Genomic DNA, 12835 nt, shown 5'->3' with positions numbered 1-12835 from the left:
GGTAAACCTCGCAACTTTTTAAAAAGAAAGTTAATTGAAGTAAAACAACAAAAAGGCAGCATTTATAAACAGATGTCAATACCAAATAATGCTTTGCTAGCATCATACAAAGTTGCATATAGAGTTGCTAAGTGTAAAAAGGCCCATACTATTGCAGAGCAACTCATTCTACCGGCTGCTGTAGATTTAGTGAACATTATGATTGGTGAGTCGGCGGGGAAACTGCTTTCAAATGTCCATTTGTCTAACAATACAATCAGTCGCAGAATTCAGCACATGGGGGAGGATCTCAATGCACAATTAATTGAAAAATTAAAAGGAAGTGAATATGGACTGCAACTCGATGAGGCCACAGACAATAATAAGGACGCACACTTGATTTGTTACGTACGGTTCTTAGATGGTAATTCAATCGTTGAGGACCTTCTCTTTTGTAAAAGTATTACTGGAAGTACAAAGGCTCAGGATTTGTTCGAGATCCTGAATATATTTATGGTTGAAAATAATTTAGACTGGACAAAGTGCGTTGGCGTCTGTACTGACGGTGGTCGTTCCATGTCCGGCTTTTATGGAGGATTGCAGGCGCTTATTCGAAACAAAGCTCCAGATTCAGTTTGGACCCATTGCTCATTCACAAAGAAGCACTTGCATCAAAGTATACAAGTCCTCCACTAAATATAGTTTTAGAACGTATGGTAAATATAGTAAACTATATAAAAACTCGGCCACTGAAAGCAAGATTTTTTAAAAGAATGTGTGAAGATATGGGAGGTGAATACACATCTTTGTTGTACTACTGCCACTCACGATGGCTCTCTCGCGGGGGTGTATTGTCTCGTACGTTCCAATTACAGCAAGAAATATACGCTTTCCTTGAAGAAGAAAAACATGAGTATGCCAAACACTTTGTAGAAACAGACTTTTTGATTAAACTCGCATACCTATGTGATATCTTTGAAAAGTTGAATGTGTTGAATCTCTCTTTACAAGGACGCAATATGCACATTTTAAAGTTAACAGAAAAGATTTCAGCTTTCAGAAAAAAATTACAGCTATGGAAACTAAAAATTAATGAAGATGATCTTAATGATTGCTTTCCCTTGTTGCACCAGTTTTTAACCTCCAATGAAATCAGTTTGTCTTGCAATTTAAAATCTCTTTTTGAAGATCACCTATCTCAGCTTATCAAATGGTTCGAAAAATACTTTGAAGCAGATAACATTGAAAAATTTACTTGGATTCAAGACCCATTTAGAGCCAAGGCTCCATCAGGATTTACCTCTACAGAAGAAGAATCTCTTATTGAGTTGTCTTGCGACACAACATTGAAGTTAAAATTTGTTAACATGGAACTTTCTGATTTTTGGATATCAGTAAAAGAGGAATACCCACTGCTTAGTTGCAAAGCCCTAAGTATATTAATTCCTTTTGCAACGTCCTATTTGTGCGAAGCTGGGTTTTCGGCAGTCGCGGTAATAAAAAGTAAATATCGCTCAAAAATTAACATCGAGCAAGAAATGAGAGTCGCCATTTCCAATTTTATTCCAAGATTTGAGAAGTTGTGCAGCGAACAACAAGCCCATCCATCCCATTAATAATTTTAAATCATTAAACGATGTTCAATAAATTGTGAATTTAAAGCTCGTGTTTAATTTATTTTTCAATTAACCTAACCTTAACGAACTAAAAAGTAGATTTCCAAATCCTTAAAAAGTCAAAAATTAAAAAAAATCGGATGTACCTATTAAGGGAACCGCGGAAAAAATCCGAAGTGTTATGGGAGCCGCAAACCGAAAAAGATTGGGAACCTCTGTTCTACAGTATTCTGTCAGAGAGGTTGGTCTACTGTATTGGAACACATTGTTGCAGAATTGGTCTCTTGATGGTCACATCACATGGTAGTATGGCTGGGGCTAAAGAACACATTGGATAAAAAGGGCTTTACAGCCCTTTCTAAGCAGTTTACTGTGTCAGCATATTGCCCCCAACAATCTGGGTCCTCATTTTACTAACCTCAAAAGGATGAAGTCTGAGTCAACCTTGAGTCGGTCAGGACCAGACCCCTGGCTGTGGGCAGAGTTAATCTGCAATGCCTCATTCTAACCACCGCACCATTACAGCTCTTATGCCAAATTTTGGCTTGTATCTTATACAACAACCACACTTTGTAAACGAAGGTTTATGGTTTAGAATATTGGACAAATCCAACTAACTATAATATATTTAATAAGTGATGGGGTTAAACAAATTATGTTTTAGTGCAATATGTGAACCTAATCATACAATATAATAGCAGAGTTGGAAGGGACCTTGGAGGTCTTCTAGTCCAAACCCCTGCCTAGGCAGGAAACCCTATACCGTTTCAGACAAATGGCTATCCAACATCTTCTTAAAGACTTCCAGTGTTGGGGCATTCACAACTTCTGGAGGCAAGCTGTCCCAATCATCATCTTATTCAGTTTTACAGGCTTAAATATAAAACAATCATGCAGGATATTTTTCTTAAATTTTATTTTTGGGACGCTACCCAAGATAATACGACACTCTGCACCGTTTTTACTCTTTCTAAAAGCATTCAGCCACAGTAAGGCAGAAGAACTTGAAGCAGTTCTTAACATATTTGAAATTCAAGAAGGATCACTTAAAGTTAAAATGTTAATTCTCACCCTGGTTGAATTCCTACCATTGGCTTGCCTTCTACTCCTTGTAAGAATTATTTTTAAAAACGACGAGGACTAATTTTCTAAATTACAGGTAATTATTAAATAAACATAATTGGGAAATCAATGTTGTACTAATAAACCATTATGCATTAAATCTTGCTGACAAACCTTAGAAATAAATCATACTGTATAACCTATAACCTGCATAGCCTGTATAATAGTGGAACAGTTGCACTATTCGGGGTCCACCATCTGTTAAGTTTTTAAAGAACAGGCCAGATGCCACCTGTCATGGACATCTTAATTCCTTTTTCTTCACACTGAAGAGAATTGGACTGGATGATGCTCATGGTCCATTCCATCTCTGAATTCTATGATTTTATGTTGCTCTGTTTTACTGGTTAGCAGTGAACTTTGACTACTGTTGTACATAATATGCACAAACAATGATAGAGAATCTTTGCTCATCTTCCATTTTATTTCAAATCAAGCTGCACATCAGATAAATGTTTGCAATTATCTATTTTTAATACAAGGCATAACATCGCATTATCTGACTTACTCTTTACAACAATCCCATATGATGGGCAGTTAATTATGCACCTGTAATGCTGATGAGGAAGAAGCTGAGCTACAAGCACTGCTCAGCCCGAGGCCACCTGCCAAACTCATTGCAAATCTGAGTTTGAAACAACTGACCTCTCAGTGCTCATTCTTAGGCAGCTATACTTAGTAGCATAAATATGTTTCCTGCTTTTAAAAATGTAAAACAAACAAAATACTGTTTTCATTCATGCTTGGTTTTGCCCAAAGTGAAAGACAGCACTAAGATATAGCTGATCTACAATGTTTTTAAGAAATTGTACATACTGTATGTCTATTACTCCTTTGCTGCACTGGATACAATCTGAAAATTGCAATGCTCGGTGACTAATGCAGCTTGCGAAGTTCTGCATTTAAGTTGTAGACTTCATTATCAGAATTGCTGTCTTATTTCCTTAAACACATTTTTCTCCTATCTCATATTTTGTGTATTATCTTCTTGAGAATTTGAAACCTTACCCCCACTTTTTTTTTTAGCAAATACAGCAATAGGCTCTAATGAATGTATTGACCAAACTATGGATTTTGTATTCCCCCCTCCCCAATAGTTCTTTTACAATGTTATAACTAGATAAACAGATAAAGCTGTCGTGGATTAACACGGTCAAACAATATAAATAAACTAATATAGTAAAACTCAAGGTTCTATTTGCAAAGCCATGTTTTCTAGCTATATTAGGCAAACCAAAGGTCAAAAAAAAAAGGAACTTCTCCCCTTTTAATTTGTTGTAGAGCAGTGGTTCTCAACCTGTGGTCTACGAATCCCTAGGAACCCCACAATATCATGACAGGGGGGTCTGTGACAGCTAGAAGGCATTTTGGGATTTAAATCTTGAGTTAAGTCTTGGGGGTTTGTCTATAGCCATCAAAGGCATTTAAAGTGGTCCACGGGGAATAAAAAATTGAGAACCACTGCTGCAGAGTATTTGGCCATCATCTGAGAGATCTACATATATCCTTCAATATTTTTGTTTAACTACAGCAACTTCTTAATTAAAAGACAAAAAGACCTCTAAAACTGTGGAAGTTTATAACTTCATAGGAAATACGAACCATTCTGTATGTCAAAATGTCAGCAACTTTAGAACACTGCATTTCCACAGTTTCATTTAAGGGAACCACTTGCATGTGCTAACTTGTATCCACCAATCATCTATTTCTGAGTTACAACTGATTGTTCTGATAGCGGAAATTCCCACAAGGTACAAATAGCAAAGTTCACCTGAAGAACATACATTCAAAGGTTATCCCTCTAAAAGGAAAGCAAATTAAGACTACATCTCACTACCCAGCAGGATTTCTTTTTGAGACTATGTTATAGAAAAACTAGTTTGAAGTTGAAAGGCAAGCAGTTTGAGGTATTGCTAATCTTAAATCAGGCTGCTTAAAACAGGTCCACAATCATTCTGAGATTTAATTTTGCAGAGAAAACCTGAAAGGTATGATAGAGGAATTGAAACGACAAATTCCAAACACCTTAAAAGAAATACATTTCACACACCATGCTTTTTAAAGATTGTGATTTCCGGGACTTGCGGATGATTTTTTTTTTTTTAGATAAGACCCAACTTCTAGAAGATAAAATGCCTGGTAATACATGCTTGAATTAACCAGTGTTGGTACCGCTATCAGTATAATATTTCATTTCAACACAGTATTTATCAAGTTTTAGGTACACAAGTTGGAGTGAGACCCAGCAGAATCTTATCTCAGCATGGCTCACAACCCTATTCAGGCATTCATAAACATGAATGTGCTAGCTCCATTCATTCCACTCATAACTTTCTCACAGGTTTTTTCATCGCTTTCAAAGCTCAGGGAGGTTGGAAAAGAGACTGTAGCAGTGCAAGTCTCTTTTTGCAGTCAGGTGGAATCTCTACCATTTACATGACTGTGCAGATATTCTAAAACTAGAAACTGAATGCTGATTCTGATTTTTCTTGCTCCATGAGAAAAGGGTAAGAATTTATAAAGCAGGACAACTCCACAGCTCTCAATATGGCTACCTCACTTCTCAGCAATACACGTGCCCATCTCTAATAGATCAAGATACCCTACAAATAAGGTGACGCTAATGAAGGATTCAGATGTACATGCCACAAGAACCCTCTTTATTACGTTCAAGAAACCAATAAGTTTTAAAAAAAAATAAAAATAAACCTCTATCTCCAGACTGCTGAAGTTCTAAGAGCCGGATCAGAAACTTTAAGAGACCAGTTATCTACCGGTATTTGCAGAATAGACACAAAGTCAGCTGTTTTATCCCCCCACCCCACCCCGAAAGCCGAGGTTGAAAGCAGGGTGTAAAAAAGAAACATACGCGTGGGAACTGCAAGATTAAAAAAAGATGCAGATTGCATATTGCAACAACACAAATCCGAACTCCGGCAGATTATTTCCATCAACAACTTCTAGCCTTCGGTTGCGTCTCAATTCGAGGTTTTCTTTTTAAAAGAGCAGCCAGTTGCACCAAAACAAGACAAAGCAAAAGCAGGTTTTATCCTGCCGTTCCGATTCCAAGGTTTTTGAAAGCTGCGCTGAGATCAAAGTTAAGATGAAGGTTTCAAAGACTTCTTAGAAACCTTGGAGATTCTTACGATCTCCGGGATAAAAAGAGCTGCGCCCGAAGAAATATCTGGCCATGCAAAGTGCTGGTTCGCTCGGTCCACAGAGAAGTGGATCTTGCCCGTTAATAATAATAATGCCTCTTGCGGGCGCGTCCATCCACCTCCAGTCTCTCACTCCCTCACTTCTCCGCTCCTCGCTCCACTAAACTTTCCCATGCCAAACGTGCGAACCGGCAGCCAGGCCGGCCGACTCACCGAGCTTCTCCGCCGAGCTCCCCGACAACAAAGCGGGCAGCAACAGGAGGACACCCAGCTCACGACTGCGGCCCATAATCCACGGATCTTCTCACTGACTTGCTTCTGCCGGCGCTTTTCAAAACTCGCTCCCGCGCCCGGCCGGGGAAGGATTTGTGCGCCGCTCGTTTTTCTTCCAAGGAGGCGTCCAACTCTCACGCCAGATGGGCAGCGCTTCCCTCTTGGCTGCCGCCGGCCGAACCTTCCCCCCCCCCGCCCCCGTCTCGTGGGGCGAAGGAAACGAGGAAGGAAGAAAGCGAGGAGCACGGCCCTTCGGATTGGATGTCGGAAAGGGGCGGAGCCTATGGTCAGGCCCCTCCTCCTGGGTCCTTGTGGGAAAAGCATCTGTAGTCTTCTCGTTCACCGCGCGGCCGGTCGACTTCTCCCACCCCTCTTCCTCCACGTACAGGTGACGCTATCAAGGCATTTGGAAAGAAAAAAACCGGCTTTTTCGGAAGGAAAAAACCCCCCACGGTTGTTGGGGGAGGAAAGCGGATCGAACCGTAGACTTTAACAGATTAATAGAGTTGGAAGGGACCTTGTAGGTCATCTAGTCGAACACACAAACACGCGCGCACACACTCACACAAGCAAGAGACGCTACACCTGTGATGACGAATCTTTTAGACACCAAGTGCCCAAACTGCTGGCATGCATGCCCAAACTGAAGGGTGCGCGCACACGCATGCACACATATACAACAAAGACCCAAAGACCGGCTGGCCAGCGGGGCATCCCAACACAGGCAGTGCGGGAAGATCATTTTCTTTCGTAACCTTCTGTTTCATCGTTTGCAGTGAAACAGAAGCTCACGAAAGAAACGCCACAGAGATGTTATCTAGGGCGACCGTACGTGTGCCAGCAGAGAGGGCTCTGTGTGCCATCTCTGGCACGCATGCCATAGGTTCGCCATCACAGCGACTGACAGATTTCTGACAGATGGCAGTCCAGTCTCTTCTTGAAAGCTTCCAGTGATGAAGCTCCCACAACTTCCAAAGGCAACTTCTGTTCCATTGGTTGATTGTTTTCACTGTCAGAAAATTTCTCCTTATTCCTAGGTTGAATCTCTCCTTGATCAATTTCCATCCATTATTCCTTGTCTGGGTGCCTTGGAAAATAGCTTGACCCCCTCCTCTCTGTGGCAGCCCCTCAAATATTGGAACACTGCTATCATGTCTCCCCTGATCCTTCTCTTCACTAAACTAGCCATGTCCAGTTCCTGCAACCGTTCTTCATATGTTTGAGTCTACATTCCCCTAATCATCTTGCTCTTCTCTGCACTTTTTCTAGAGTTACAGCATCTTTTTTATAATGTGATCGTGACCAAAACTAGATGCAGTATTCTTTTAATAGTAAGCTTGATTTCCTAAGCAGGAGTCCCTGAATTCTCTCTCGACCCCCACTATTTCCCAGTGAAAAATACTGTGATTATTTCTGGATCCTGGATCCTCTCTCACCGAGATGCAAGCACAATGCGTTTGATATTGCATTGCTGTTACAGAGGATGTAGTAAATGCTTTTTTTAAAATAGTTTTGAGCAATTACTGAACATGTAGTTAATACTAAAATGTCTGTAAGGGGCCACTAGGGATTCCTATGAATTGCACCCTTCTCCTCTCTTAATTTTCCACCTTTTTGGCAAAAAAAATTTTTTTTGATGCTTATTGTAAGCAAGTGGACAAATCTTAACATTCATATCCCAAAGGTGCTTTTTTTTTTAAAGAGGCAACTGGATTTTCTGGTTTTTCTTTGAAGACTTTTCGCTTCTCATCCAAGAAGATTTTTCATAGTTTTAGAAAAAGGTTGGGTAAGAAACCTTGCTTCATGCACAAAGCTGTCTGCTAAGGAATGGATAATAAACTGGAATCCCATATTGCTGTCTCAAGAATATGAATATTCAGTGGCAATGATCCTTCAATCCTCTGGAGAAGTCATGGCAAACTGACAGCGTTATAAAAGCAGAAACCACAGAGCCAGTGAGAAGACCTTGGAACCTCTCCAGATAAGGAGAATGTTGGGAGATTGCCCATATGTGCTTTGGAGACTGTTCCTTGCAAGGAGACCCCAGACAATGATTTTCTGCAGGTTTGAGCACCTGGAGATAACAGGATCAGCCATCTTGCTCACAACATGGTTGAGCTGTTAAATCACTTACGTTCATAAACCTCATTTTCTAATCATTTTCAAAAATTACTCATTAACTACTTCTAAGCTATTAGATAACTTGAGACCAACAGGTCTGAAAACATCGGATGGGTCTGCCTTCAATCACGACTGAAAGAAATATTTAAACATAAGCTTAGGCATGTAAAGAAACTGAAACCAACAGCAAATAAGAGTTTGAGCTTAGAAAGTTGTAAACAGACTACGTCAGATAAAAACTGGGATATTGAAACTTTTACAATAAGATTTTGTAATTAATTACAAAGAACAAACAGCTTCTCATAGGAAATAGATCCTGTTTAGTTTTTGGCAAGGTCCAAGAAGATAAAAATCTTACAATTTCAAAAACTGGGCAAATACAAGGGACTAACTCTTTTAGGTAGGAGAAAGATTTATAAACCTGCAAAATGTTGCAAAATGTTCTAACAATAAAAGTACTGTAGGAGACTTTTGAAGAATGAAATCAGAAAAGAGTAGCCACAATATCCATAATGTCAGTAATGATGTTTACTTGTATGGATACTAAAGGTAAATGTGTGCTAGTCGTTCCTGAATCTAGGGGACGGTGCTAGTCTCTGTTTCAAAGCCGAAGAGGCAGCACTGTCCGAAGACGTCTCCATGGTCATGTGGCTGGCATGACTAAATGTCAAAGGTGCACGGAGCTCTGTTACCTTCCCACCAAAGTGGTCTCTATTTTTCTACTTGCATTTTTATGTGCTTTCGAACTGCTAGGTTGGCAGAAGCTGGGACAAGTAATGGGAGCTCACTTCGTTACATGGCACTAGAGATTTGAGTGAACTGCAGACCCTCTGATCAGCAAGCTCAGCATCTTAGCTGTTAGATCTGGGCAACGAGAGTCAGACTGCGGACACGAAGTGACTTAACAGCTCTTTATTAGTAATAATAGTGATCCAGCTTGTTTGGTAGTCGGAGGGTTCCCCTTTTATAGGGATTGGGCACGCCCCTCGACCAATCAGAGGGATACCTGTTTCCCGCTGTAGGAGCGGACCAGAGGGAAGACTTATCCCGATATATGTTAATATCTAACACCCCTCCCCTCCTAGATGGGACGTTGCGGTAGGTAACATAATCTTTTAGGTAGGTGGGTGTTTGTCTTGCTCGGGAGGAACGTCGTAGTTCGGGTTGGCTTGAAGTGGTTGCAGGACTGGGTGCGGGTTGGTTTGAAGTAGTTGCAGGATCGGGTGCTTTTCCTATTTCCCGTTCTGGAGGTCTTGTGCCTTCGTTGCTCGGGCATTCAGGAGTTTGTTCGGCTGCGTTGTCTGGGGGTTGCTCTGCTACGTGCGTGTTGTCTTGTTCCACGCTTGGCTCGCCGGTGTCGTTGTTTCCTATGATGGGGTTTTCTTGTGGCTGACTTTCAGTAGACAGGAAGCTTTCGTCTTCATTGCGAAGGTTGGAGTGTGCTAGGCGACCCCGCAGTTGATCGATGTGCCTTTTCCAATTCCGCCCATCTTCTAGCTCTAGCAAATACGATCGTGGGCCCGTGATGCCTATGACCTTTGCCGGCATCCATAATGTTCCCCCCGTGTAGTTGTGAGCGTATACCGAATCCCCTACTCTGAAAGACCGGACCTTACTTGTGGAGTCTGGGGGAGCCGTGGCAGAGTAATTCGGATGGAGCCGGTCTAGGTGAGATCGTAGGCGACGGCCCATGAGTAGTTCAGCGGGGCTCCTACCCGTCGTTGCGCTCGGGGTAATGTGTTGAATGAGGAGGTAATGGTCAATGCGTGTTTGCCAATCACCTGGACCCATCCTGGCGAGGGCCTCTTTTGCGAATCGCACCATTCTCTCCGCCTGTCCGTTTGATGCTGGGTGGAATGGCGCGATGAGGGCATGCCGGATTCCCAACCCTGCTAAAAATGTTTCAAAGTGCATGGCCGTGAATTGGGGCCCGTTATCGGATACGAGGAGATCTGGCAGGCCATGGGTGGCGAAGAGTCGCCGTAGAACCTTTATGACTGCCTCTGCCGTGGTTGAAGTCATTAGGACTACATCTAGCCACTTTGAGTATGCATCCACAACTATAAGGAAAGTCTGACCTTGGAATGGCCCTGCGAAGTCGATGTGTATTCGCGACCAGGGTGCTTTGGGTTTCTCCCATTCTGTGGCGGGCGCTTCCGGGGGTGCTGGTCTCGATTCCTGGCATGGGTCACAAGTGGCCACCCACTCCTCTATTTCTTTGTCCATGTTTGGCCACCACACGTAACTTCTTGCTAACGCCTTCATTCTAACAATCCCCGGATGACCCATATGTAAAGCATCTAATACATTTTTACGTAAAGCATGCGGAATAACAACTCGATCCCCCCACAACAAACATCCTTGTAGTACTGAGAGCTCGTCCCGTTTCGACCAAAACATTTTGAATTTCGGGCCCACATTTCCCTTTGGCCACCCCCTCCAAACCCAAGTTTGAACTTGTTTTATTAAATTGTCTTTAGAGGAGAACCTTGCAACATCGTAGGAAGAAACCGGTCCCGAATCCAAACAGTCAATGAGCAATACCGGTGCTTCTGGAGTGGGGTCTGGCAGAATGTCAGGTAATGGGCAACGGCTGAGTGCGTCTGCCTGTCCAAGAGTGGAGCCCGGTCGATGTATCAATTTGTATGAATATGCAGCCAGGAAAACAGTCCACCTGGTCATGCGAGGAGAAAGGGAGACCGGAGTGGGGCGGTTTCCCGCCAAAAGTCCCAACAGCGGTTTATGATCTGTGATCAGTTCAAAATCGCGGCCGTAGAGGTATTCGTGGAAACGCTTTACTCCCGCGACGGCAGCCAGCGCTTCCCTGTCCATTTGGCTGTAATTTCTTTCGGCCGATGAAAGAGTTCTGGAGTAGAACGCGATGGGTGCTTCTTTTCCGTCGGGCATCCTGTGGCTGAGGACTGCTCCAACTCCGAAAGGTGATGCGTCGCAGGTCAATACCAGCGGTAGGGTCTGGCTGTATTGAACAAGCAATGAGTCAGTGGTGAGTAGACGCTTTACTCCGGCGAAAGCTGCAGCTTCGGATCGTCCCCATTTCCATGGTGCGTTCCTCTGGAGTAGACGGTGTAGTGGCTCAGCAACGGTCGCCTTCTGTCTCAGGAAAACGCTGTAGAAGTTAAGTAATCCGAGGAAGGCCTGCAACTCGGTCTGATTTCGTGGTGTGGGGGCGTCCTGGATCGCCTTAATTTTCTTTGAAGTGGGGTGTATTCCCTGACCATCGATTCTATAACCCAGGAATTCTACGCTAGGCACGTTAATTTGGCATTTTTCTTTTTTAAGGCGGAGACCCTTTTCTCTGATTCTGGCCAAAACAGATCTGACTCTTTTGTTTAATTGCTCCTCGTTTGCAGCTGACACCAAGATGTCGTCAAAATAGGGGACGACTCCTGGTATCCCTTGCAACAGTCGTTCCATGACGCTCTGGAACAATCCTGGGGCAATGCTAACGCCGAATTGTAGCCGGTTGCATTTGAATGCTCCTCTATGCGTCACTATCGTTTGGGCCTCCGCTGTGGCGCTATCAACTGGCAGTTGCTGGTAAGCTTGTGCCATGTCTAACTTTGCGAATACTTTTCCTGGCCCCAACGAGTGCAACAAGTGCTGTACTACTGGCACAGGATATGCGCTCTGTTGTAGCGCGACATTAATTGTGCACTTATAGTCCGCGCAGATGCGGACTGATCCGTCTGGCTTGACTGGGGTCACGATGGGCGTTTCCCAGCGCGCGTGATCTACTGGCTCAAGGATTCCTTGCTCCACTAACTTATCTATCTCTTTGTCTATTTTAGGGCGGAGTGCAAAAGGCACTCGTCTCGGTTTAAGTCGGATTGGCGCCACTTTAGGGTCTAAATTGAATGATATTGGTTTACCCACATACTTACCAAGACCGGGGCTGAACACATCCTCGAATTCCTTAAAAATCTGTTCAGCGCTGCTGTTTCTTACGGCGTTGATCCCGGTGACTTCTAACCCCAGGGCTTCAAACCAATCAAGCCCCAGAAGGTTCTGCAATGGCGCGCTGGCGATGGTCACGGGCAGCTGGGCTTCGATGTCCTTGAAACGGATGTGGAATGTGCCTTGGCCCACGATGGGGACTTGGTTCCCCTGGTAGTCTCGTAGAAGGACGTCTGGAGCGTGTAGTTGGCTCTTTCTGAGGCTAGGAATAGCCTGTTTCATGGATGCCCATGAAATGATCGTCAGGGTCGATCCTGTGTCAACTTCTAGCTCGCAGGGTGAGCCCTCCAAGAGGACTGTGACTCTCAGCCTTTTTGGCCGCTTAGGGCGGACCTGATGTATTGTGGTGAGATACGTTCGCAACTCCTCTCTCTGGGTCAACTCTATCTCATCGTCAACATCCTGAAAATACTCTCGTTGAGCGTCTTGATAGAACGCTCTTTCAGCTCTTTGTGTGCATTCTCTCTGGGGATACGCTCGCTCACTTCCTTGTGAGTAATCTCTCTGGGAATACGCTCGTTCAGCTCTTTGGAAATTTTCTCTCTGGGTAAACACTTGTGGATTTCTCTCTGGGCGCCCTTTTTGATTTCG

The 12835-nt window shown here is 43.3% G+C and overlaps 1 protein-coding gene across 2 annotated transcripts in view; it reads right to left on the bottom strand.

Annotated features, from left to right (window-relative positions):
- DCBLD1 (discoidin, CUB and LCCL domain containing 1) overlaps positions 1–6397 on the bottom strand; it is a 39001-nt gene extending 32604 nt beyond the window's left edge. The window contains exon 1 of one of the 2 annotated variants that reach the window (XM_081944572.1): positions 6089–6397. In XM_081944572.1, coding sequence (XP_081800698.1) covers positions 6089–6164 — 76 coding nt within the window. In that variant the 5' untranslated portion in view covers positions 6165–6397. The remainder of the gene's footprint in view (positions 1–6088) is intronic. The other variant, XM_081944571.1, reaches the window with a different exon arrangement.
- Between the last annotated feature and the right edge of the window lie 6438 nt (positions 6398–12835).

Source organism: Natrix helvetica (assembly GCF_964273705.1).
Source record: "Natrix helvetica genome assembly, chromosome: 2".
Classification (NCBI taxonomy): Eukaryota; Metazoa; Chordata; class Lepidosauria; order Squamata; family Natricidae; genus Natrix; species Natrix helvetica.
The sequence above is the reverse complement of the archived record's forward strand: the minus strand, read 5'-3'. Positions and strand labels throughout refer to the sequence as shown.